The sequence below is a fragment of the Heloderma suspectum genome, chromosome 1 (assembly GCF_057233095.1).
Source record: "Heloderma suspectum isolate Gila_16-S chromosome 1, 16-S_ref, whole genome shotgun sequence".
Classification (NCBI taxonomy): Eukaryota; Metazoa; Chordata; class Lepidosauria; order Squamata; family Helodermatidae; genus Heloderma; species Heloderma suspectum.
Window position 1 is genome coordinate 225,952,300 of NC_139458.1, and position 26,051 is coordinate 225,978,350.

Consider the following 26,051-nt stretch of genomic DNA (forward strand, 5'->3'; position numbering starts at 1 on the left):
TAGATATGGCGAGAAAGCCATCGATGTGCCACTCTTACGTGCCACTCTAAATGGGCTTCATTTGTAAAGTTTGTGACTGACAGCAATTATAATCCTAATGGATATTTTATGTTTTCTCCAAGATTTATATAGTAGAGGACTGAAATATTCTTCCACAAGAGTATATACCTCAGCGATATCTGCGATGAGGGGCAACATAGTCAGGTGCTCCATCTTCAGCCTCCCCTTGTGCAACCAATTCTTACGAGGACTTAGAAACTTGGCTCCCCCATGAGAGACTTCATCCCTTAATGGGACTTGTCACTAGTACTCAACAGCCTGACGTCCGCACCATTTGAACCTCTTGCTACCGTGGACTTGAGGCTGCTTTCATTGAAGGTCGCCTTCTTGGTAGTGATTACAACCTCGAGAAAGGCGAGCAAGCTCTCCACTTTACGAATAGACTCACCTTATACCATTTTTCACAGGGAAAAAGTAGTACTCAGGCCAGACCTCACTTTTTCCCTAAAGTGGTGACGGACTTCCATGTGAATCAGCCAGTTGTCCTCCCTGCTTTCTTTCCCTCTCCGACTTCCAATTTGGAGAAGAGATTACACACTTTGTCCGAAGAGCCCTGGCTTTTTATAAATCACGGACCAAGTCTTTCTGAAAGTCACAACGATTATTCCTGTGCTACAGAGGACATAATAAAGGCTTACCAGTTTCCTCCCAGAAACTAGCTTCCTGGATGGTACAGACTATTAGGTTAATGTACCACCCCTCGAGAAAGGAGTTACCGCCTTGAATCTGAGCGCATATGACAAGGGGAATGTCAACTTCCACAGCATTTACAAGAGGTGTGCCTCTGGTGGACTTGTGTAAGGCAGCTACCTGATCTAAGCCTTCTCCTTTTATAAGGCACTATAGACTAGATGTTCAGGCCCAAGCAGACTGTGCCACCTGTTGAAATTCTGTTAATTCTCATCAATTTCTTTATTCCCTTTTCTGAATTTCCTAATGTAAATGAAACATCATCCGCATATAGGTTCAGTTTAAATTCTCTCTTGCCTATGGGCTCCTTCACATGGAGTTTTCATCCTGCTATTGAGATCGCTCAATCACAGAAGTTTGTAGGCTCTTTAGATGACACCACGAGCCTCCAAGGCGTCTCCTGCATAAATGCCCTTTGTTCCATTTTTAAATAGATCGCAGATAATGAGCTATCAAATTACCCCGTTGTTGTGTTCCGCTTGAGTTCTCTCCATGGAAAGAGGAAAAGCGGCAAGAAGTGGAGCAAGATCAGTGAAAGGTAATGGAAGACTCGGATATGGAGAGAAGGTGGGGGGAATGGGAGGGGGGAAAGGGAGTCATTGTGATCCTGTATTTAAAACGGAAGCAGAAAGCCCCATTTTAAATGCAGGATTTTAGAATGGTATAGAGATACGCAAGACATCTGCTGAACAAAGTGGAATATCAGGCTACTATGAACAATATTGTTATAGAAGAACAAGCTGAGTTCTGAGCTGGTTATTCAACAATGGATAATTGTTTTGTATTAGACCATTTGGTTAATATGTAACCCAACGAAAGTTAAAATTGTATGTGGCATTTGTTGATTTCCAAGCAGCCTTTGACTCTATTAATAGGAACAGGTTATGGGCTAAACTGGCAGAGTTAAACATGGATTGACATCTCTTGATCTTACTACAATTGTTACATGAAAACTCAAATATTCAGGTGAAATATTTGTTGGACATGTGTCGGACAACACTGCAGTATCTTGAGGTGTTGAACAGGGATGTATCCTGGCTCCCTTTTTATTTAATGTATTTGTAAATGATATAGCTTCTGGTGACCCATTTTTTCCTGGTAAAAGAAGAAAGGAAACTGTCTTTTCTCCTCTATGCTGATGACCTGATCCTCAACTCGCATACTCAGATTGGTCTGCATAGATTACTATCAGCAATGGCTGAATACTCCCCCAGAAATCTATTATATATTAATTATGGGAAAACTAAAGTTATGGTCTTTGAACACAATACGTAAGTAGAGAATAAATTCCCAGCAAATATCCTCTCATCGTTGTTTGGGTGTGTGTTTTTCATCTTCAGGAGTCTCCTAATTTGCATATGGAGGAGAGCTATGGGGCTTGAAAATCCTGTATGGCACAGAGTTGTTCCAAAACAAATTGCTAAGGACAATTCTTGGTATAGCAAGGAGTACTCCTGCTTCATTCCAACTTCCCGAAATCTGTGTAACGTCAGCTAAAACTAACATCATTATTAGGGCCTTTAATTTTCAAGATTTTTTCCTCACCTCCAGCCACAGAAGAGCAAATGAGAGCTAATCCATCAAATACTGTACCTTGGTTTCAGTGATTAATTTCCCAAATTCATTTGTATGGCTTCTCTACCCAGTATTTCACTATCTCAAATACAGCCCACAGTAAAGCAGTTTTTAAGGTGAGGGTTTATGATGTTTCTACCCAACTGGACCTTTGTGCAGTTTCCAGTAACAACGTAGCACCCTGGTTTGCTAAGACCAAGAATAATTTTGAATGTGAAAGATATTAGATTCTTATTTCTAATCCTTGTCTCAGATCAGCTCTAACATGACTAAGGATGCAGCAGATGAAAACAGTCATTTCCAGACATTGCCCTTGTTGTAGTGGCAAAGTGGAGGACCTGCCTCATTATCTGTTCTATTGTTCTGTCTTTTCCCAAATTTGTTCTAAGTGTTTAGATACATTTTTTTGAGAAAAAGTCCATCTGGCCTGACTCAAGACAGAATAGTTTTTTTGTTTTCATGTCATAAGAAGACAGTTCTCCTGGCACTGACCAATTTTGCCCTTGCAGCCCAAAGCTATCAAGTAAATGTTTTAGCTTTGCAAATGGATAACGTATGTTTTGTCTTATTTTACTCATCAATGTTTTTGTATGCTTGTTGTAAGCATTGCTTGAAACAATAAAAGCTTAATCGATTGATTGACTTAGTGTGTTTTGGAGCTCACATCCCACTGCTGACTTCATTTCATTTCATTTCATTTCATTTGTATGCTGCCCTCCCAATATGTGCCTAAAGTGGCTCACAACACAAGACCAATTAAAAAAAACAAGCATGCATACCAATACAGCAATACAAACAATACAACTTGCAAACAGCTGCCCCCCAAAATATCAAGTGCAGGAAAGAGCAACCAGATTTCTTATAGTCTGCAGCAGCTGATCACTCCCATGCCCTCTTTCTCATTCTACGGTTCTCAAGGCTCTAGCAGAGACAAGGATCATAGCGGTGACGGTGTTTAGTCTCTTCCCTTCTGCCAAACGCTGATGGCCTAACTTACTGTCCCATTTCTCAAACCTAACAGGCAGATAAAACATAAGTTGCTCCCTCAACCCTTTGCATGTGAATAAAATGAATAGCATTCCCATCAGTCCGCAAAATTACTGTTTGTTCATTTTGATATGTGAACTGTTCCACCTAATATGCTTCACTACGATCCTGGAATGCTGGATTGTGAATGCTGGATTGTGCATGTTTGGCATTCCCAAACATGCTAAATTTAGCGGAGTTCTGTGCTATGATTATGCTCAATATCTTGGCTTTCTCAATGAGATCCCATGATGATGATGATGATGAAACACCAGCCATGTACTTTTTTTAAAAAAATGAGAAGACAGATTCCCTGAGGGGCTTACAATCTAGGTATTTTTTCCCTGTGTCAATTGAAGAAGGGGACTGAAATGGGGGAGTGGAGTTAAAAAGGGAAAGAATGTGATCATTCTGTGAACAGTAGGCATGGGGACTAGAGGTTGTAATCAAGGCTTCATGGAAATGGTAGGGTCTGAGGAGGAATTTTAAGGAAGTTGCATTTTGGAAAGCAATTCCAGACATAAGAAGCAGCAAGGGAAGAAATGGTGGAGTTCTTGAGGGAACAGGAGACCTTTGGACAGCTGAAGGTGGTGGCGCTAGATGAGCAAAAGTGAAGGTGGTGGCGCTAGATGACCAAAAGTGGCATGGCGGTGTCAGGACACAAGAATCAAGAAACAAGGGCAAGGAGAGGTTTGATAGCAATGTGAAGAAGTTTGCATGGGATGCAGGAGCAGACAGGACTTGTTATTCAGTTTTGGAACAAACAAACAAAAGCCAAATAAAAATGTCAGAGCCAAAGTTTTGAAACTGGCATTTTCTATTATTGATGTTTAATTATATGTATTGATGGTAACTGGGTTGTTTGTTTTTGCATGCATTTTTGTATTTATAGATACATTTAATAAGCAATGTATTAACAATAAATTATTTCTGTGGCACTTTGGCATACGCCTTTCCACATATGATGTCAGAAACTCCAGGTCAGGTGAGAGGAGTGGGATGCAGCTGCTTCTGGTGAAAGCACTGCCCCAGTTTTTTGGAAGGGCAATACTGGAGTGGGGAGAAGCCACAGGATGCCTCTGACATGACCCAAGTGGTGTAGGAAGGAGCTATGCTTAGTTGCTCCATGCTTTCTAGATATAGAAAGGGCCCTGTGATGTAGTTATTGGGTGGCAAGATATGATATGATGTGGTTGATTGACATTGCACTTTTACCGCTTTCTTACTATTAAGCAGCACATAACAATTGCTAGGCCACTAGTGGAGCTTTGTGGTGCGTGTGCTTGCAGACTTGAGCTGCTTTCAGAAATGTAACTATTTTCCAAAAGAGCCAGTCTCGGTATGAAGTTTGTTTGCCATTTATATGATTCTTAATTAGAAAACATAGGCTGAATAAACATTAAATCATTTTACTGGCATTTCCGACTTCCCTGCCCCAGGAATACCCCATTCTTGGCGCTCCACGCTCCTCTTCCGAACACAGAGCGCGGGGCGTTCCACGCTGCCTATGAGGCGGCACGGGAGGAGGTGGAGGTCAGTTCTCAGGGAACTGACCTATTTCATGGCCATCTAGCCGCTGACTAGAGGCCATAGGATTGTGCCCTAAATGATGTAACGTTTATTAAGAGTACAGATATTTCTATTCCTACTGATAGGTTATTGGTTAGAAAGGTAGTTATAGGGTTTATACATTTTTGTACACCTCCCTGGAAACCGCTTGATAAACGGCAGTTAAAAATACTTTAAATGCATAAATGCAATTATTATTGGATTTTCTTGCCTAAAAGGCAAACAGGGTGTGCAGAGCACTCTGTTCACAAAATACACTGAGACTATTAGGATATGGCCATAATATGGCAACAAACCATTGTTTTGAAACCATTTTTTTGAACTTCAGTCAAATGTTTTAACATGAAATGAATTGGCAAAAAATTGTATGTCCCATAAAGTGCACCAAGTTATCTGGACAACCCTATTTTGAATTCATGACAAACAGCCCATAGTGACCAGGGTAACTGTGTCCACAGTGAGTTTCTAAGTATCTGTGATCAAACACAGATCCTTTGGGTTCCCCTTATGATGAAATAAGGTAAATATACCGACTTTGGCTTTATTTCTGTGTTTTTCTCTCTATCCATTCTGCCCCTTGTGTAGTCCACCCTGTTCCATTAAAACTTGAAGGAAGCCCTGGTGCACATAGCCTCCCAAGCCCTGCCTCGCCATTTCCCTACCACTCCTCCTGCTCCTTAACTGATGAATTCCTTGCCTCCAGCTTTTCTTTCTCTGCATTTATTATCAGGAATAATCTATGGGTCCAGTGCTGGGGGCTGGTATACTAATCAAGTCTTCTTTCTGGAAATATTTATGGGAAAATAGAACTAGCGTTGCCTACTTTTAATCTTTGCCAGAGAGCCAATTGCTCCACTTTGGCCAAGTACAGCGTAGGATCTATTGTACAAACTCCATGCCTCTGTAAAATATGTATTTTCAGGTTCATCAGGAGCACATGTATATGTGTGAGTTCACGTGCATGTATGAATAAGGATATCATCATTGTCCGCTGAAGATAGTCAAAACTTGATTGGCATTCCTATTATATGTCACACGTTGCGCATCTCTTTCTAAAATATATTTTATCTTTGTCGTCCAACAGGAATAAAAGACAGCACAGAAGGTGGCAGAAGATGTATTTCCATTATGTAATCTGGCTTTGGATTCCTCTTGCTCTTAGTGACTCTAAAATGCAACATGCATGCCAGAAAATCTGCTGTTGCAAAGAGAGGGCAATGTTTGTGAACTGTTCAGGGGTCAGTGTAAGCTCCAATCTAATTTTCCCCCCTGAAACAGAGCACTTGGATTTATCAAACAGTAACTTGTATTCTGTTCCAAGCAAAGGCCTGAGATCCCTGTGGAAGTTACAGGTTCTCCTCCTGAGTGACAACTACATCAGCAGAGTTGATGAGAGAGCATTCATTGCCCTGGAGAGACTCCATAAGCTTGATATTTGTAAAAATGAGATCTCATATCTTGGAAACAGTTTTTCAGTGGGGCTCATTTTTCTCCATGAACTCACTTTGGCCTACAATAGGCTGCAGGAGCTGCGGTACAACAGCTTCCGGCACTTTGAAAACCTTCAGAAACTCAATTTGCAAAACAACAATATCTCCTCTATAAAAATGGGTGCTTTTTGCAGTCTCACCCGCTTGAGGCAAATTTGTCTTCAAAACAATTACCTTCACACCCTCCACAATGGAGTTTTTTCGATGCTGCAGCACTTAGAGATTTTGAACTTGCAGGGCAACAGGATCAAAACCATTGCTTCTGGAGTCTTTACTTCTTTAAGCAGCCTCACAATACTTAACTTGGCCCACAATAAAATTGAACATATTCGATTCAAAACATTATTATCTCTCCAGACTCCTGGAACTCACATCTTGCTCTCTGACAATCCCTGGTACTGCGACTGTGATCTTCAGAGAGTTTTTGCAAAACTGCACAGTGTCAGGAGGCTGATCTTGGATGACTACCATAACATGACATGCATGGAGCCCCATATCCTGAGAAGCCTTCCTCTGTTGTCCGTGGATACGCAATTGTGTGTTGCTGAGACGGTGACAGTTCTTGTCATAACTTTCACAGTCCTTGTTACTGTGGTAGCTGCCATTGTTATGGCTGAAAGAAACAGGAAAAAGGGGACAGGTAAGCATTGGAGCGAGGACAGTGAGGTCTCCTATGATGTTCATCACTGAAGTCTTGGTGCTGTTAAGCTTTATGCATTTTTGAAAACACGGTTTTACCTACTTCAGATATAATGTTAAATAATTCAATTGAGATTTGGCATTCTCTTTCTTTAAAAATGTTTAAAATTAATTCCAAAGCTTAATCTATCATTATGAGGTAGAACAGAAAAATTAAAAATAGCACACATTGTTACATAAGAGACAGAATTGAAACAGGTACAGCGGCAGTGTTAAATCAATGCTATCCATTCCAGGAAGCTACCCAAAAGTGAACATTCATTCATTATATTTTGCACCTTCGTTCATGGTATTCTCAATAAAGGTCTTAGAAGGTGCTCTTAAAGAAGCTGATAATCTAATGAGCTATGTTCAATCATAAGGTTATCAGTTCTTTAAGAGCACCTTCTAAGACCTTTATTGAGAATAAATTCCATCATACATCAAAGCAGAGATGCAGAAATGGGGGGGGGATTGCTCCCCATTAGAGATACTCTGGGTTGGATGTCAACAGGAGGGTGTGGTCCCGCCCCCTGACATCACACCCCTTTTCTTAGAGAACAGCAGGGTATTCCCTCTGAGGGGATTCCTCCATGGGGTGGGGCTTGGAGCCTAAGCTCCATTCCCTGAAAGAACCTCAAGAGCGGGGTGCCCCATGGATCAGAGGTTCTGTACCCCTGCCCTAAAGAGCCATCCAGATTTAGAAGGGTGTCTTCTAATGGCTAGGATGTGTAATCTTGTCAATACCAACAGATTTCTTGCAACATTCAGAAGACACATCTGAAGTCAAAGTGGTTCATACATCTAGTGGTTCATGAATTACCCTTATTACCATTAAAAAAAACACAGGTTGGCTTTTGCAAATCTCCACTATACGTCTGAAATCTGCTTTGATATAATGATAAATAGCACAGTCCTAAGCGTCTTCAATGCCCTGCTGACTTGTTCTAGCCAGGGACGATGTATGTGTGTGTGTGTGGGTGGGTGGATGGGGGAGACTTATTTTGTGTTGTTTTCTTTCCATTTAAACAGTTTAAAAAATGTCCCTCCAGCTCCCCTCTCCCCACCCCCAGAATCCCGTTTTGGAGCCTACTATCAGTGGGAATACCACTAGCTGCCTCCAGAGTGAATATGGCCCTTCCTGCTGGCAGAGCTTCTCTCCATTGATGGGGGGACACTTCTGACCCAACCAGCAGGTCTGGGGTTAGGATCGCTCTATTGATCAACATTTTCCATTGTCTAACTTACAGGTATTTGATATTCCCCAAAGGGCAATATACTATTGATTTTCCATTTCATAACAGTTCTCCTTTGTGTTCAAACATCCTGAAAGCTGCAAACCTTAAACAAAGAACTTTAAGAGATCTGGCTTCAGATCCTTTTTCTGTTTCGCCATGCAAGATGCAGAACTTTTACATTTGGGATAATACAGCTTAGCAAATGTTTGCCTCTTGTTAATGCTTAGAATATTTTTTTCCCAAACCCTGTTCTTAGAATGCTACTAAGAATACTTTTCTTTGCACATCCAAACATTTGGTAATATGGAGTTCTTCTTTGTGGTTTCTATGCATCACACATATGCGCTCTGTGCAGGCGCAGAGTCTCAGTCAAGAACCTTCTATAGCTGAGGAGTTTTGGGCAGGAACTCTCTCCCACCATCCCAGTGCACATGGCCTTGTGAGTTCTATTCCCTTGGTTCTCTTTTGAGCACCATTATGACAGCCTTGTAGAAAACTTGCTCTGTTTGCTAATTTCTGAGGAAAAGTAGAACTAGCTGTGGCAAAATCTGTCTGTTTCTCTCTCTCTTCTTACTATCGTCTCATTTTTTCTGTCTTTATTGTCTTATCTTTATTTTATTTGAATCTATTTTTTGCAATCTCCACTTGAGGGCATATGGTCCTTTGGGCCCCTTTTCGGAAGTGTGCCCATTGTGGCAGCAGACTCCACCCAACGGAAGGGCGCTTGCTCTGCCTTCGTTGTCTTGGAGAGAGGCGCAGTGTTAACGTTTGCTCCTGTTGCCAGGCCTTACAAAGCAGACAAGGCACAACAGGACTTGAGTCCACCCTTCACACTTTAGCTGTTCAGTGGGCGCTGGCCGACTACAAGTCGAGAACTGAGTCTTTCCGCCAGTCACCTAATCTATTCCTATTATTATTATTGCTACCATTTAATAGATTTATATACTGCTGAACAGATTCAAAAATATCTTTAAGCAGTTTATGGAGGTACATGGTGAATATTGCCTTTGTCATCGCAGTGATTGTGTTTCTGAGCCCGATTCAAGGTGCTGGTTTAAACCTATAAAGCCTTACGCGGCTTGGGACCACAATACCTGATGGAGCGCCTCTCCCGACACGATCCTACCTGTACACTACGCTCAACATCTAAGGCCCTCCTCTGGCTGCCTACTCCAAGGGAAGCGCAGAAGATGGCAACAAGGGAGAGGGCCTTCTTGGTGGTGGCCCCCAAATTATGGAATGATCTCCCCGCCTGGCGCCAACATTATCTTTTCAGTGCCAGGTTAAGACCTTTCTCTTCTCCCAGGCATTTGGCAGCAAATGATAAGTTTTAATCAATCCTGCAATGGCTTACGGTTATGGTTATTTGCTTCGAGACTGTTTGAAGTTGTTTTAGATATATGTTCTTTTGTGTATACTGTCTGTTCATGTGTTTTTTATGTAATTGGCTTTTAAAATCTGTATACTGTATTTTTAATGTTTTTAATCTTTGTAAACCGCCCTGAGAGCTTTGGCTATTGGGCGGTATAGAAACGTAATAAATAAATAGTCTCACTGGGGGGTGCAGACCATACTTTAGTATGTGTGTTAGCGGGGCTGCCCTTATCAGATTCAGTCTGAGCTCATTCTACCCAAGCGATAGCTACATTGCTGGCATCTGAAAAGGTTTCCCAGAACTGTGTCAAGCAGCTACCTGGTCAAAACCATCAGCTTTAATCAGCCACTGCAGGGCTGCCTGCCTGTTTTGATGTGTCATTCCTTCTGCGATTTTGCAGGACACTGACCCCCTGCTCCGGTAAGTCAGGTTGTTACTCGCCCACATGTGTGGTGCACAGCAGCCACGAAGAAGGCAGGTTGCTTACCTGTAACTGCAATTCTTTGAGTAGTCATCTGTGCATTCATACAACCCACCTGCCATCCCCACTTTGCTGTCGATACTGATATTGCTATCGAGGTTCCCTTCAGCTCTGACTGGCTGCCTCAGAGAACTGAGGGAATAGACAGGAACCTGCTAGGGACATGCATACTGGGATGGTGGGGGAGAGTTCCCACCAAAACATTCCTAGCTATGGCAGGTTCCCGACTGAAGCTCCATGCAGGCACAGAGTCCACATGTATAAATGCCCAGACGACCACTCGAAAAACTACAGTTACAGGTAAGCAACCTGTCTATGATGACAGAAATGTGCTCAATTTTCCATCGTACTGTTTACAGATAATGATGTTATCACCATGTTATCAACAGGTGTTTATAATGCAAACTATGTTTGTCCTACCAATTAAAATATTGGTAGGACAATTGTCCTACCAATTAAAATATACTGTGCTCAATATTTAAAAAATGGATCTCTCATCATAGAGGTGATATGCTGGAGGATAGTTTTATTCTCAAATTAGCTGAGGATTTCAGTAATGGATAATGAAATTGGGCCTGATCAAGTCTACCACAGGTGCAGTGCCCATGTGCAAAGGATTCCCACATACATAACAGAGCCCTGTTTCTCTCCTCTCCCTGCCAATTTGTGAGCTTGTAATGGGCAAAATGGAGCTTCTTTGTTCCTATGAGAATTCTCTGCTCATGGGCATTGTACATCCAGTGGACTGGATTGTGTCTATTTTCCCCCCTGTAAATTTCTTTTATGGTGACAGATGAACTCTACCAAGGATCCAAGCTGCTTTACTTATAGAATCATAGAATAGTAGGGCTAGAAGGGGCCTACAAGGCCATCGAGTCCAAGCCCCTGCTCAATGCAGGAATCCAAGTCAGAGCATCCCAGTGTGGGAGAGCCCACCACCTCCCTAGGTCATTGGTTCCATTGTTTTATTGCTCTAAGAGTCAGGAAGTTTTTCCTGATGTTCAGCCGGAATCTGGCTTCCTGTTACTTGAGCCCATTATTCCGTGTCCTGCACTCGGAGGTGATCAAGAAGAGATCCTGGCCTTCTTCTCTGTGACAACCTTTCAAGTACTTGAAGAGTGCTATCATATCTCCCCTCAGTCTTCTCTTCTCCAGGCTAAACATGCCCAGTTCTTTCTGTCTCTCTTCATAGGGCTTTGTTTCCAGTCCCCTGATCATCTTTGTTGCCCTCCTCTGAACCCTCCCCAGTTTGTCTGCATCCTTCTTCAAGTGTGGTGCCCAGAACTGGACACAGTACTCCAGATGAGGCCTAACCAGTGCTGAGGGGAACTAGTACTTCCCGGGATTTGGAAGCTATGCTTCTGTTAATGCAGCCCAAAAGAGCATTGGCCTTTTTTGCAGCCACATCACATTGTTGGCTCATCTTCAGCTTGTGATCGACAACAATTCCAAGATCTTTCTCGCTTGTAGTGTTGTTGAGCCATGTATCCCCCATCTTGTAACTGTGCGTTTGGTTTCTTTTTCCTAGGTGCAGAACTTGGCATTTATCCCTATTAAATGTCATTCTGTTGTGTTCTGCCCAGCGCTCCAGTCTATCCAGATCACTTTGAATTTTGTTTCTGTCTTCCAAAGTATTAGCTATCCCACCCAATTTTGTGTCATCTGCAAATTTGATCAGCATTCCCTGCACCACCTCCTCCAAGTCATTAATGCAAATGTTGAAGAGCACTGGGCCCAGGACTGAGCCCTGCGGTACCCCGCTCATTACCTCTCCCCAGTTTGAGAAGGTCCCATTGATAAGCACTCTTTGAGTCCGATTCTGTAGCCAACTGTGGATCCACCGGATTGTTGTTTAAAACTTAGATTTTACAAATAAGGACTAAGACAATTACATAAACTAAAGGCATTAATTAAAGAAAGATAAACAAAGTTCAACATACATGCAAACCTTCAGCCAAGCCAAGCAAAGACATACTCACAAATCCTGCAGATATATGCCTATCACTCACACCTGAACTTTACCAACGAAGGGTAAAGGGACCTTCTCCTTCTCCAAGCATGACCAGGGAGTCACTGAGGCCTAAATGATAAGCTCGGAGTAATGTCTCATGCTCAAGGTGAAAGAAGAAAGACCCAGATCTCTTATGTATACTTAACTTAAATACCCTCCCAAACTGGTAACCTGCTTTCTAATACATATTCTGAAATCCTTATATCTACTGGTTCACGTAACATTTTAGGTCATCCTATTCCCAGAAAGTCCATTCTTTTCCCACAGTGGTCTCCCGTATTTCTGACTCATGTTGTTCATGACTTAGTTCTGCTTTCATGTGGTCAGCAGCTCCTTTTTCTTCCCTGTATTTCCTGACAGGAGAACCCCAAACCACAATGTGTTCTTTTCTATGACCCTTTGCCTAGTTCCCTTACAAGGATATGGACAGTTGGAAGGTTATGAAAACATCTCTTAGTTTATATGTGACATCTAACAAGTTTCTAATACAGTAGATTTTGCTCCCCTACTTGCCCTGTTACCCCATTAGTGCTAACCCCCCATGAGCACCATCTCTTACCCCTTAAACGCTAAACTCCCCACATCCCATATTGTACCCATATGTAAACTGCAAGGCCCAAGAAAATCCTTACGGTCCCCCCCTTGATACTCATAAAACCACATAAAAGAAATATGGTTTGATGATGTATCAATCAATCTCATCTCACTAATACAGTTTTTCTTTAATCACCGGTGCACGTGTGCGTAGATTATCCTGTTCCTGATATCTCCCAAATGTATGCAAGGAATTCACAGAAAAAAATATGCCTGACTAATCTGAAACATTTGTGTTCTCTCAAAAGTCTCTTACTACAAACCAGTGGTGTATTTCTGCATATTTTTTGTCATATTTGTCTTAATATTTCAGAGTCTAACTTTGTAGGAGTGTTTGCATGTTCACTAATGTGTGTTAATGTATTTGCTAGTGTTTAATATTTTAGAAACTAAATGTGTGAGTGTGTGAGTGTTCACTAATGTATGCCAATTTGTTTGCTACTGTCTCTGTTTTGTATACTCCACCCAAAACAGTCCCCATGTCTCTTTTTCATTTGAAGCGTGACTGTACATTGCTCAGCTTTGAAACTTCGTTCTTTCTTGACTTGTACTGGATCAACTTCTTGTTCTCAAGCATTCATGTTTCTGCCACAGTCATAAGTTTCTTGTATCTAGGAAAATTTCATTTCACATCTACTGCTGTCAGGTTCAAATTCAACTTTGTTATGACTGTCAGGTGTTTCAGAGCAACAACATAATAAAATGTCTCTGAAAATGTCTTTGCTTCACATCGTTCTTGTTCAGCACATATGGTATCACATCTTTCAAGAAACAACTGACCACACACAGTCTTTGAGCGCATGGATCTTGTACTGGAACTCTGGTTTACATTCAGTTTCTTTTGCAGCAAAGATGAACACTACGGAAATTTCTTCAAGCTCTCCGTCCCACAGGTTTTTTTTCATAACAGTTGCATGGATTTGGCTTTCATCAGGTCTCCCTCTTATTGCCAGAACTGCAGCCCATCTTTACGAGTTGTTATTTTATCTCTCTGGTGACCATCTTCTCTGTAGGCTCGTTCTTGTACAATGTTAGGCGATTCTGTCTTGTGGTCTCCCTTCCTACACCACCAAATGGAAATGAGGTACTCAGGAACCAAGTCTATAGGCTGTTTTTTTTTCCCAACAGTGACATTCTTACAGTATCATCAGCAACATAAAGTCATCAATTGTTCTTGCACGACACTTCAACAAGGCTTCTACTCTAGATGAGCAATGTGAAATCACTGATATTGGTGTTCTAATGGATAAAATTGATCGAATCAGGAGTGTTCTTCCATGTGCCGTGGATACAGTTAGCGAGTGAGAGGCAGCCTGTGACAAACCGGTTTTGTGGGATCGATTTCAGCTTCTTCCTTCTGATTAAGTGGACAAGGTGCTTTTATCTATAAGGTGCTTTCATCTATCCACCTGCTTACTTGATCCTTACCCATCCTGACTCATTATGAGCTGCAGAGAGAGGCTGGGTGAGGGGATCAGGGTGGTGGTGAACGGCTCCCTTGAGGAGGGAGTGATGCCATCAGCTCTCAAGGAGGCAGTGATAAGACCGCTTTTAAAAAAGCCCTCCTTGATCCCCAAGTTTTGAACAACTTTTGCCCAGTTTTGAATCTGCCATTTTGGGGCAAGGTGATGGAGCAGGTGGCGGCGATGCAGTTTGAAGGCACACTTGGAAGAAGCCGATTATCTAGATCCATTTCAATTGAGCTTCACGCCTGGGCATTGGACAGAAACGGCCTTGGTCACTTTGGCGGATGATATGAGGAGGGCTTTGGATAGGGGCAAATGCTCCTTCCTTGTTCTCCTCAACCTCTCAGCAGGTTTTGATACCATTGACCACGGTATCTTCCTGGACCACGTGGAGGGGTCGGGCATTAGAGACACCGTATTATGGTGGTTCTGGTCCTTCCTCTCCAGCAGGTAACAGAGGGTAGCACTGGGAGAGGAGGTTTTGGACCCATGGCTGCTCACTTGTAGGGTGACACAGGGTTCCATCCTCTCCTCGATGCTATTTAACATCTATGTGAAGCCGCTGGGGGCTATCATCAGGAGGTTTGGGGTGCGGTGTCATCAATATGCGGATGACACACAGCTCTACCTCTCGTTTCAATCTTCACCAAGGTTGGCCGTAGAATCCCTGTCAAAATGTCTGGAGACAGAGTGTGGTTGGATGGGGAGCTGAAGCTGAACCCTGACAAGACCGAGGTACTTTTGGTGGGAGACAGTAGTCAGTTGGGGGATGTTGTCCTGGTGTTGAATGGGGTATGGATACCCTTGAAAGACCAGGTCTGCAGCCTGGGGTCATTTTAGACTCCCAGCTGTCCATGGTGGCTCAGGTGTCAGCTGTGATCCGGACAGCACTGTACCAACTCCATCTGATACGGCGGCTGCGCTCCTACCTTCCTGACCGTCTGCTCCCATTGGTAGTACATGCCCTGGTCTCCTCTCATCTAGACTACTGTAATGCAGTCTACATGGGGTTATCCTTGAAGACGGTTCAGATGCTGCAGCTGGTATAGAATGCAGCAGCTCGCCTGATTAAAGGCAGCCGCCGGCGTGATCACATCACTCTGGTGCTGAAGGAGTTGCACTGGTTACCAGTTGTTTTCTGGGCCCAATTCAAGGTGTTAGTTTTGACCTTTAAACCCTATATGGTTCCGGCCCAGCCTATCTTAAGGAGTGCCTCCAGCAGCCACACCAGACAGGCTGCTTAACAAGATTAGCCTTGGATGGCTCTCTGTCCCATCAGCCAGGACAGCTAGGCTGGTGAGGACGAGGGAGAGGGCCTTCTCTGTGGTGGCCCCCACTCTGTGGAACTCCCTTCCTAGGGAACTCTGCCATGCCCCCTCTTTACTGAGCTTCCACCATGCATTCAAAACATGGTTGTTCAGGCAGGCATTTGGGGTGGGTTAGGGTATTTTTAGAAATATGATGTTTTAATGTAGAATTTTATTATTTTTAAACTGTTTGTATTGCTGTACATTGGCCAGAGTGGCCGGGTGACCATTAATATAATAAATAAATAAATAAATAAACAAATAAAAATTTAATAAATAAGAATAAGTAAATAAATAAATAAATAAAGAGATGACACATCTCCACCTGCTAAACTAACTGTTATCTCAAATCCCCCCCTTTGTTATATGCGTGTGCTTTATGTTAAAATAATTGTGTTAATATGTGGTGTATGTTAAAAGGTTTTTGTCTGCGCACTTTTCGCTTACCTCAAGGGTCTTATCCAAAAGAACATCACAGTGTCATGTATATTCAGGAGAAACAATAGGAAAATGGCAATACATACGAATGCAATCATCTGCTATTCACTTGGGCTCATCCATCCTTTCTGGATGGTTCACATTTATTTAATCTGTCTAATTAAGCAGAACAAAACTATCATATTAAAGCACTAATGAGCATCCTATCAGCCAAGCTTACAATATATGAGTTGAAAGTTTTTGTAATATAATTTTTACACATAAGGAAAAGGTAATTGTTATTGCATGTGTTAATGACAGTTCTGGATCTTCTGACAAATAATAAAATGGAGGGTCTAAATTCTAAGGTCAGAGGTTACTAGCACATGACCTTGATGGAGTCACATCTTTACCATGGACTCTGTTATATAGTCTTTAATCTCTTTGGCATGTTGGTCTGTTTAAAAGTTTTGATCTGGACATCTTTACTTTTTTGTCAGTAATATAATTCCTGATGTCTGGAACACTTGTATCGTTTTCTTATAAGCCAGAGATTCTCAGTCATCAACTTTTATGCCTGGTATTTGCAGTTAAAATATTAAAATTTGCAGGGTCACAAACAATTTATTTAAGATCTGGCATATATTTCTCTAATTATTTACACAATTTGGAAATATACTTCAGCTGAACCTTCAGAGTTCCTCTTTTAAACGATCTTGCTTCTTTGTACCCCTCTGCCTTGCCTGCTTTGCAGATCAGGCGTCAAACTTCCCTTTTAACATGCATACATCCTCTTAACTCTTCGCCTAATTCTCTGCGAATTTTGGGATGGGATTCTTCAGCTGGACTTTAAAATCAGGGTATTTATGTTCTTATTTATATTTTGCTATTCTATTACGCCTGTTCAGGTTTTTACAACATCTAGACTGGCAGCTATCTCTGTTTCTAGATGCTTAGCCTGCACTTCTGTCACTCACTCAGTGATTGAACATTCACACACCCTGAGCTTTTTGCTACAGTGATCCACTTATTCAACATTCTCCCACGCACATTCTGAAATTTTGTTTTGAACTCTTTATTTCTGATTGTAAAATTCTATATCCAGCCTACTTCTTTGCTTTGCCTGGTTCTGGCATGTTACTTCAGCAAAGCTGGTCTGAATTTTCTTTTAAAGATGGTCAGCCGCGGTGCTGCTTCTTCCACTTTAAATGAGTGAATCCCCCAAGTCAGAGCCATGATCTTTTACTGTACTCAGCAGAATCCTGTCAGTGACTTTTAATGTGTTTAAATTTACACTCATTGTACCTTTCCCTTCCCCAAAACTTCCCTTCAGTCATACAAGGCTTGATTCTCAAGACCAAGGATCATTGCACAGGGGAATGGTCAAAGTTCAGGCAAGGATCTCTTTCACTGTCCTGCCTCTTTAAGACAAGAGGAAGATTTTCTGTTTGCTGACAGATTAGCCACTCAAACTGCACATATGACCAACTGACACTTCAAGTTGGCAATCCTCCTCTCGTGCACCATGCATTGTCTGTCTTGTCTGGTCTATTTTGGTTTCTGATTGTGAGTTCCTGGACGAATCTTTAAAGGAGTGGAACTTGTTATTCTAAGCAGGTGATGGGTTGATAGATGCCCCTGGGTGTCCAGCCACATAAGTACTCCGAACCCACTGCCATGCACTCTTCCCCTGCCCTTTTCAAACTCTATCACAGGCAAAGACATCCTGGTTTTAGAACTTCTTTTTAAGCAACCTCAGTCTCCTTTTGTTTTCAAGTCTGCCACTTCCTTTTCTAGCTCTGTGAAATATTTCTTGAGTTCTGTTGCATTTGCTCTCTCACATTACCCCATTTACTTCTAAAGGCAAACCTACTGTATCAGGGAAAAGTGTCTGGGAAAACTTTCTTTCCTTTTTCACCCTTTTCCTTCTATCTTTTTTAACAATGGGACAAGATAGCAATTATCCTCTGGGACACTACCTAAAAGCTGTTGGCTTAACCCCCCAACATCACCTAAAGTATTTTTCTTCAATCTTCTGTCACAAGCTGGATAAAATAGCATATTACCTTAAACCACTCCAAGTTGTCCAAGGTACCAGACAACAATTACTTAGGACAAACTGTGACCATTCTAAGGTTCTGTCAGCTCATGGCAGGAACTTTCCAGTCCTCCGAATGGAAGCTGTCTCCTTCCCCAGGTGGAATCTATTCTTTCCTCTGTCTACTTTCTTTTCACTACCTTCAGACTCAAAGGATCCAGTAACAGATTTCTGATCTAAAAATCCCTCGAAGCCCAATTGCCTCAAAACTCAATGGTTCAATTTCTTAGCCCAATGGCCCAATTCCTTCAAAACCCAATGGTTCTTAAAATTTTCTAGAGATATTAAGAAAAGCAGCACAAGCAACATTCATCCTTAAACATTCCACATCACAAGTCCCACAAAAGGAACCTCCTGCAGAAGGATAATTAATCCGTAAGGAGAAAACTGGAGGCTAAAATTTCAGGGTCCCTGGTATTTGATACTTAGGGACACTTACTTTAAACTGCCTCAGCTTGGCCCTGATGTTGGAGGTGAGGTTCCTTCGGGAAACTAAGATACAGTGTCCGTATTCACTCAGATTTACTTCTATTCTACAAAGAAGGACTAAAACAATGACATAAGCTAAATGCATTTATTAAAGAAAGATTTAAAAAAAGTTCAACACACATGCAAGCCTTCAGCCAAGCAAAGACATACTCACAAATCCTGCAGATGTATGCCTACAACTCACACCTGTACTTTACCAGCAAGGGGATCACCCTTTTTCTGGCGAAGATTTGGAACTTTTTTACAATACAGGCCCCCCCCCCCTTGTGGCCCTGTAACCAGGAGAAAGACTCCCCCAGTCCCATTATGCATGGACTTAAATTCTCTTCCAAACTTGGTGACCTCCTTATTACATATTCTAAAATCTTTACATTTATTGGTCCTTGTCATATTGGTCACTCTCTCTTCATAAAGTTCAATCTTTCCCCAAAGTTCTCTCCCCTATTTCTGACTCACATTGTTTGAAACGTAGTTCTGCTTTCAGCTCCTTTTTATCTCTCTTTTTGCTGGACAGGGGAATCTCAAACCACAACACATTCTTTTCCATGACCCTTTACCTAGTTCCTGTATAAGGATACAGACAGTTGGAAGGTTATGAAAACATCTTAAGTTTATATATGACATCTAGCAAGCCTCTAATACAGCAGGTTTTGCTCCCTACTTGCTCCATTACCCTATTAGAGCTAACCCCCTCCCCAACACCATCACACCCCATATTGTACCCAAATGTAAATTGCAAGGCCCAAGAAAATCCTTACAAAGAGGCCTTTCCTCACTTACACTGACACACTCAGCTTTAGGGGGTGCTTGTAGTTAAACAGTGTTAGCCTTCCCTGACGATACGTATAAAAGCACTAATAATGTAAACTGATTTGAATTTCTTCTAAACTGGCTCTAGCCTGCATTTATTAACTCCAGATTAAAAGCTGCGTTGCCACACTTTCGCTACATAACTGCTAAGTCACACCAGAGTTTCCAACATGGGTTATGGCAAAATGAGGCTTGAGATTTTTTCTTTTTGAATTGGAACCATGGCGGAGAGCAGTGATTCCCAAACTAAATGCAGAGAACTATCATGTATGGTGCTTCGGACTGAGAAACCAACTCAAGGTGGATGGGATACTTGAAGCACTGGACAAAGAGCGACCTGGACAGGAGTGGGGAGAGGTGGCTACTTCAGAACACTGCCACAGCTGTCACAGGTTTTTCTTTTTTCACAGAATCATAGAATAGTAGGGTTGGAAGGGGCCTACAAGGCCATCGAGTCCAAGCCCCTGCTCAATGCAGGAATCCAAGTCAGAGCATCCCTGACAAATGGCTGTCCAGCCTCGTCTTGAACGCCTCCAGTGTGGGAGAGCCCACCACCTCCCCAGGTAATTGGTTCCATTGTCGTATTGCTCTTACAGTCAGGAAGTTTTTCCTGATGTTCAGCCGGAATCTGGCTTCCTGTTACTTGAGCCCATTATTCCGTGTCCTGCACTCTGGGATGATCAAGAAGAGATCCTGGCCTTCTTCTCTGTGACAACCTTTCAAGTACTTGAAGAGCGCTATCATATCTCCCCTCAGTCTTCTCTTCTCCAGGCTAAACATGCCCAGTTCTTTCAGTCTCTCTTCATAGGGCTTTGTTTCCAGTCCCCTGATCATCTTTGTTGCCCTCCTCTGAATCCTCTCCAGTTTGTCTGCATCCTTCTTCAAGTGTGGTGCCCAGAACCGGACACAGTATTCCAGATGAGGCCTAACCAGTGCTGAGTAGAGGGGAACTAGTACTTCCCGGGATTTGGAAGCTATGCTTCTATGAATGCAGCCCAAAAGAGCATTGGCCTTTTTTGCAGCCACATCACATTGTTGGCTCATCTTCAGCTTGTGATCGACAACAATTCCAAGATCCTTCTCGCTTGTCGTGTGGTTAAGCCACGTATCCCCCATCTTGTAACTGTGCATTTGGTTTCTTTTTCCTAGGTGCAGAACTTGGCATTTATCCCTATTAAATGTCATTCTGTTGTTTCCTGCCCAGCGCTCCAGTCTATCCAGATCACTTAGAATTTTGTTTCTGTCTTCCAAAGTATTAGCTATCCCACCCAATTTGGTATCATCTGCAAATTTGATTAGCATTCCCTGCACCTCTTCCTCCAAGTCATTAATACAAATGTTGAAGAGCACTGGGCCCAGGACTGAGCCCTGCAGTACCCCACTCGTTACCTCTCCCCAGTTTGAGAAGGTCCCATTGATAAGCACTCTTTGAGTCCGATTCTGTAGCCAACTGTGGATCCACCGGATCGTTGTTTCATCTAGCCCACTTTGAGCTAGTTTGCTCATCTGGATATCATGGGGCACTTTGTCGAAAGCTTTGCTGAAGTCGAGGTATATGATGTCTACAGCATTCCCACGGTCCACAAGGGAGGTTACTTGATCCAAAAATGAGATCAGATTTGTCTGGCAGGACTTGTTTTTGACAAATCCATGTTGGCTTCGAGTAATCACGGCATTGTTGTCAAGGTGCTTCCAGATGGATTCCTTTATCATCTGCTCCAGAATTTTCCCAGGGATTGATGTCAGACTGACTGGTCTGTAGTTCCCAGGTTCTCCTTTTTACCCTTTTTGAAGGTAGGGACAACATTAGCCCTCCTCCAGTCATCTGGCACTTCCCCCGTCCTCCATGATTTCTCAAAGAGAATAGACAGCGGTTCTGAGAGTTCTTCTGCCAGTTCCTTTATTCCTCTAGGATGCAGTTCATCTGGCCCTGGAGATCTGAACTCATTCAAAGTAATGAGGTGTTCCTTGACCATATGCCTATCCATCTCAAGCTGCAATCCTGCTCCTTCAGCCTGTACTTCGCCTTTGCCAGGGGGGTCATAGACCCTCTTTTGGGAGAAGAATGAGCCATAGTAGGAATTGAGCACCTCTGCCTTTTCTTTGTCATCTGTTATTGTTTTGCCATCCTTATTTAATAGCTGAACCACCATTTCTTTCCTCTGCCTTTTACTATGCACGTAGCTGAAGAAAGCCTTTTTGTTGTTTTTAGCATCCCTTGCTAACCTCAGCTCATTCTCAGCTTTAGCCTTCCTGACGCCATCCCTGCAATTCTGTGCTATCTGCCTGTACTCTTCCTTTGTTACTTGGCCTTCTTTCCACTTCCTATATGTGTCCTTTTTTGTTTTCAGGTCATCCCTAAGCTTTTTGTGAAGCCACATTGGCTTCTTCTGTTGTCTTCCCCCTTTTCTTCTTGTTGGAATTGTTTGTGATTGTGCCTTGAGAATTTCCTTTTTTAAAAGCTCCCACCCATCTTGGACTCCTTTTCTCATTAATGTCGCTTGCCATGGGACCTTACTGATCATTGTGCTGAGTTTATTAAAATCAGCTGTCCTAAAATCCAGGGTATGCGTTTGCTTCCCTTAGAACCAAGAACTCAAGTGCTAAATGGTCGCTTTCCCCCAGAGTTCCCGTAACTGCTACTTTATACACTCAGTCATCTCTGTTGGTTAGGATCAAGTCAAGGATAGCCGATCCTCTAGTTCCTTCCTCTACTTTCTGTAGGAGGAAGTTATCCGCCACACAAGTCAGGAATTTCCTGGAGGGGCCATGTTTTGCAGAATTTGTCTCCCAACAAATATCGGGGAAATTGAAGTCCCCCATTACTACTACATCATGCTTCCTTGAAACATTGGCTATTTGCTTTTCAAAAGTTTCATCCTCGTCTTCTCCTTGGTTGGGTGGCCGGCAGTAGACTCCGACCACCAGGTTCCTTTTATTCTTTGCTCCATTTATTTTGATCCAGATGCTCTCGATGGGGCTACCAAGCTCCTCCTCCTGTATTTCTGTGCAGAGATATGTATTTTTCACATACAGTGCAACCCCACTTCCCTTTCTGTTCCTCCTGCTCTTCAGACAAACGGGGCAGGGCCAAAATACAAAAAAAAAAGTGTGTTTTAGCTTAAAGCTCTCACTGCCAGTCCTACCTGGACAGAGAGGGCCTTGTGTGTGGATTTTTTTTTTTTTTTAAGTAAAGGAATTCTGACATGCACATTTTCAGATATTTAGAAAAAAACAGACTAAACCAAATGGCACATAACATGAATTTCAACTATGGTTGCAGTTTACAAGTATTCAGGAGTAAAGGAATGGTGGTTATGTCTACGATGGCAAACTCTGCCAAGTACTTTGCAAGGTACATATCATGGCCTTGTGACAGTTATTCACACTCTGGTAACCTCCAGTAGTAACACTTTATACATGAGGCTGCCTTTGAAAATGGTCCAGAAACTTCTGTTAGTCCAAAACAGTGCAGTTAGACTGTTAATAGGACTGGCATGCCATCTGTACTGGCTGCTAGTCCATTTACAGACCCAATTTGAATTTCTGGTTTTAAACTTTAAAGCCCTAAATGGTTTGGGGCCAGGTTACCTGAACAAGCACCTCCTTCCATACTTACCACCTGGTACAATGCCGTTCTTTAGGTGCCCCTGCCAAATGAGACAAGCTACAAGAGACAGAGTGGGCCTTTTCATTGGTGGCGCCCTGCCTGTGGAATGCCCAGAGAGGCTCAGCTGGTTCCACTGGGTGAAGACTTAGGCATTTAAAGAACAGTTTTGGTATTTTTTAGATCTTCGCACTGATTTATTTTCCTGCTGGCTTTACTTTGATTTTATGATGTGCCATTTTATTATTGCTTTGTTGTTGGATCTTAACTTAACAATGCTGCATCTGGGAGAAAGGGGACAGTGCTTTGCCACCACCCAAGTGCCTTATACGTTACCAGAACTGATTACCACATGCAGGTACAAAACATGCCACTCAAAAATGTGCAAATGCAAGAGATTCTCAGTGATTTGCTTAACTTTAAGTATAAAATGCTGCAACGCAATGCATCTTAAATAACAAACCCAAGTTCAAAAATTTATTTGCATTTATCAGACTTGTCCTCTATTGCTTCTTGAGGGCAGAACTACAACCAACCGGTGGAAACTGCAGGGAAGCAGATTTCAGCTAAACATGAGATGAAGCTTCCTAACAGTGGGAGCTGATCAGCAGTGGAACAAATTACCTTGGGAGGTGGTGGGTTCTCCTTCACGGAGGCTGGATGGCCATCTGTCAGGGATGCTGCAGTTGCACCCTGAAGAGGGGAGCCTGTATTGAGCACTGGGCTAGACTACATCTCGGGTAGGCAACCTTTCTGGGCCTGTGGGCCCCTCCACCTCTTCTTTCTTATTCCCATCCCCACTGCTCCTGCCCCCCCTTCTCACCCCCTGTCATTCCACCGCACTCACCTCCACTACAGCTTCTGCCTCAGCAGTGAGGAAGCAAGAAATTAGACTGGGAGATAAGGAAGCAGAAACAGCAGCAGAAGCAGCAGTGGAGGAAACGGCGGTGGTCTGGTGGGCGTATTCAGGGATCCTGGCGGGTCCGGGTTGCCAACCCCTGGACTAGATGTTCTCCGAGGTCCCTTCCAGTTCTATGATTTTATGATTCTATGATTACTGAATGCAACTTAGAAATAGCACTGACATTGCAATAAAAGAGAAAACAGTATCTTGTCATACCGTATTCTGTAAATTATTAAATAAATAACTTAAGTATTTCTGGAGGAACATAAAAGGAAGGCAGACCAACCAGCCCACTTCAAAGGCAGCATAGTGACCAGCACAATCCTGCACATCTTTTCCCAAAACTAAGTCCCATTGAGTTGTGCCTACTCACAATTATGCTTGCTCCCCGGTAAGCAGGTAGAGGAGTGCAGCCTTGAATTGCAAGCCTATGCATGCATACCCGAACAGCTCCATTGTCTTCAATGGCACTTACAACCGGGCAAGTGTGAACAGGATAGCAATTTTATTCTCCCAGACTTTGCTGGAAGTAGAGTCCATAAAGAATTCTACTTTGTCACTTTGGGAAAGGAATATAGAGCGGGGGGCAGCGAAGGTTAGGTATGGACTGTGCCATCCAGGAGACCCATTGAGCTCAATCGGGATACAAGCGGGCAGGCCTAACGTCACTCGCATTGGCTCACGTCTGGATCCCGCCTTCGCAGCCCTCACGCCACTTTCGCAACTTCCGTTTTTCTGATTCCATGAAAAGGCGAGTGCGAGGCGCTCTGCGCCCGCGGGTCAACGCCATGCCTCTTCCGGCATTCAAAGGGCCAATTCCGATGGATGCTGTAGTGGCGGGGCGGGGCCGCTTCTGCACACACGTGTATCACGCGGCGCCGGCCGCGAATGGAATTGTGATGCGAAGTCCTGCCGAGCGCGGCGGCGCGCACTCTTGCGCGGGCGCGGACCCGCGCGCTGCGAGGCGGCCAGCCTGCCCCGACTTCGCCGGGAGCCAACGGACTCACCGCGCCCCTAGCGGCGAGGTCGAGGGGGGAGGACGCGCCGCAGCGGAAGCCCCGTGGGCGGGCGCTGCGCGGGGGGCGGGGCGGGCGCTGCGCGGGGGGCGGGAGGGGCGGCGCTCGGGCAAGCCGCCGCGGTTCAGCCCGGGGCTGAGAAGGCCCCAGACCGCGCGGCCTCGCCGGGTGAGATCCGCGCTCAGGGCCGGCGCGTCCCGCTGGCCGCGTTCACCGCGAAGGCGTCCGCAGAAGGCGGCGCGGGGTCGCCCTCGGGGTCTCGCGCAGCGCCGCAGACGGCGCCCATGGGGAGGGCGGGCTGGAGCGTGGCGGCCGGAGCAGGCGCATTGTCGCGGGCCGCGCCAGCCCTGTCGAGCCGCTTCCTCCTCGGCGGCGGCGTCGCGAAGCCGCCTGCCCCACGCCGCTGCCCCTCCGCTGCCCTGAGGGAAGGGAGCCTCGGTCGCCAGAGCGAGCGAGGGAGGGAGGAGCGCGCCGCACGCGCAGGGAACGTGTTGGGGCGGGGCGCGGCGCGGGGGCCGGGCCGCCCTCCTCCCGAGAGGCTGCGGAGCGCCCGCGACCCGCGTTTCCCGGCCGGACGTCGGGGCGGGGCCGTCAGCAGGGGGAGGGCGGGGCGCGGCGCGGGCGCCTCTTTCCCGCGCAGGGAGCGGCTGCCTTCGCAGCAGGCAAAGCCAGACTGCGCGGCGAGAGGCTGACCCCTGCTGGAGGGCGGAGTTGTGGCAGGGCTGCGTCCGCGTTCTTCCACCCCGCCTCCCACAAACACCCCCCCCTTTGCGGCCTGGCGCTTTCACGTTGCCCTGCCAGCGATCCAGCTTGATGCTGCTGCGTGTGACTGGGCCCGCGGTGAAGTGGTGCACTTCGGTCATTCCATCCCCGGGCTTAATGGCCTTAAGCCCCTGGGGGCCCCGCCCCACGCAGCCGTGGGTGTTAATTCAGTTATGAAGCACACAACTAACATTTTTATCGCTCCCCCCCATTCCATGCATCACAGCTGCTTTTACATTCTTGATATGTTAGAGGGGGGAAGTGAAACCCTTTGCAAGTGAAACCCAAGTAATACTGCCTCCCAGTATCCCATCTTCCCTGCAGAGTCCAGCCGTATCTGGGCAATGGTGATGCTGTCATCTGTAATGTTTGCCTCAAGTGATCCTGT

The 26,051-nt window shown here is 44.3% G+C and overlaps 2 protein-coding genes across 2 annotated transcripts in view; both read left to right on the forward strand.

The window, feature by feature from the left end:
• The first annotated feature begins 5,948 nt into the window (after window positions 1-5,948).
• On the forward strand, window positions 5,949-7,100 carry LOC146358820 (uncharacterized). The gene has a single exon (XM_084820972.1). It carries the CDS (start codon window positions 5,949-5,951, stop codon window positions 7,098-7,100), a length of 1,152 nt encoding a protein of 383 aa, XP_084677098.1.
• Window positions 7,101-24,650: 17,550 nt separating this feature from the next.
• Window positions 24,651-26,051, forward strand: part of LOC146358821 (RCC1 and BTB domain-containing protein 2-like) — a 67,113-nt gene continuing 65,712 nt past the window's right edge. The window contains 1 exon segment of the mRNA XM_084820956.1: window positions 24,651-25,069. Within this exon segment, the coding sequence (XP_084677082.1) occupies window positions 24,674-25,069 (396 nt within the window). The 5' untranslated portion in view covers window positions 24,651-24,673.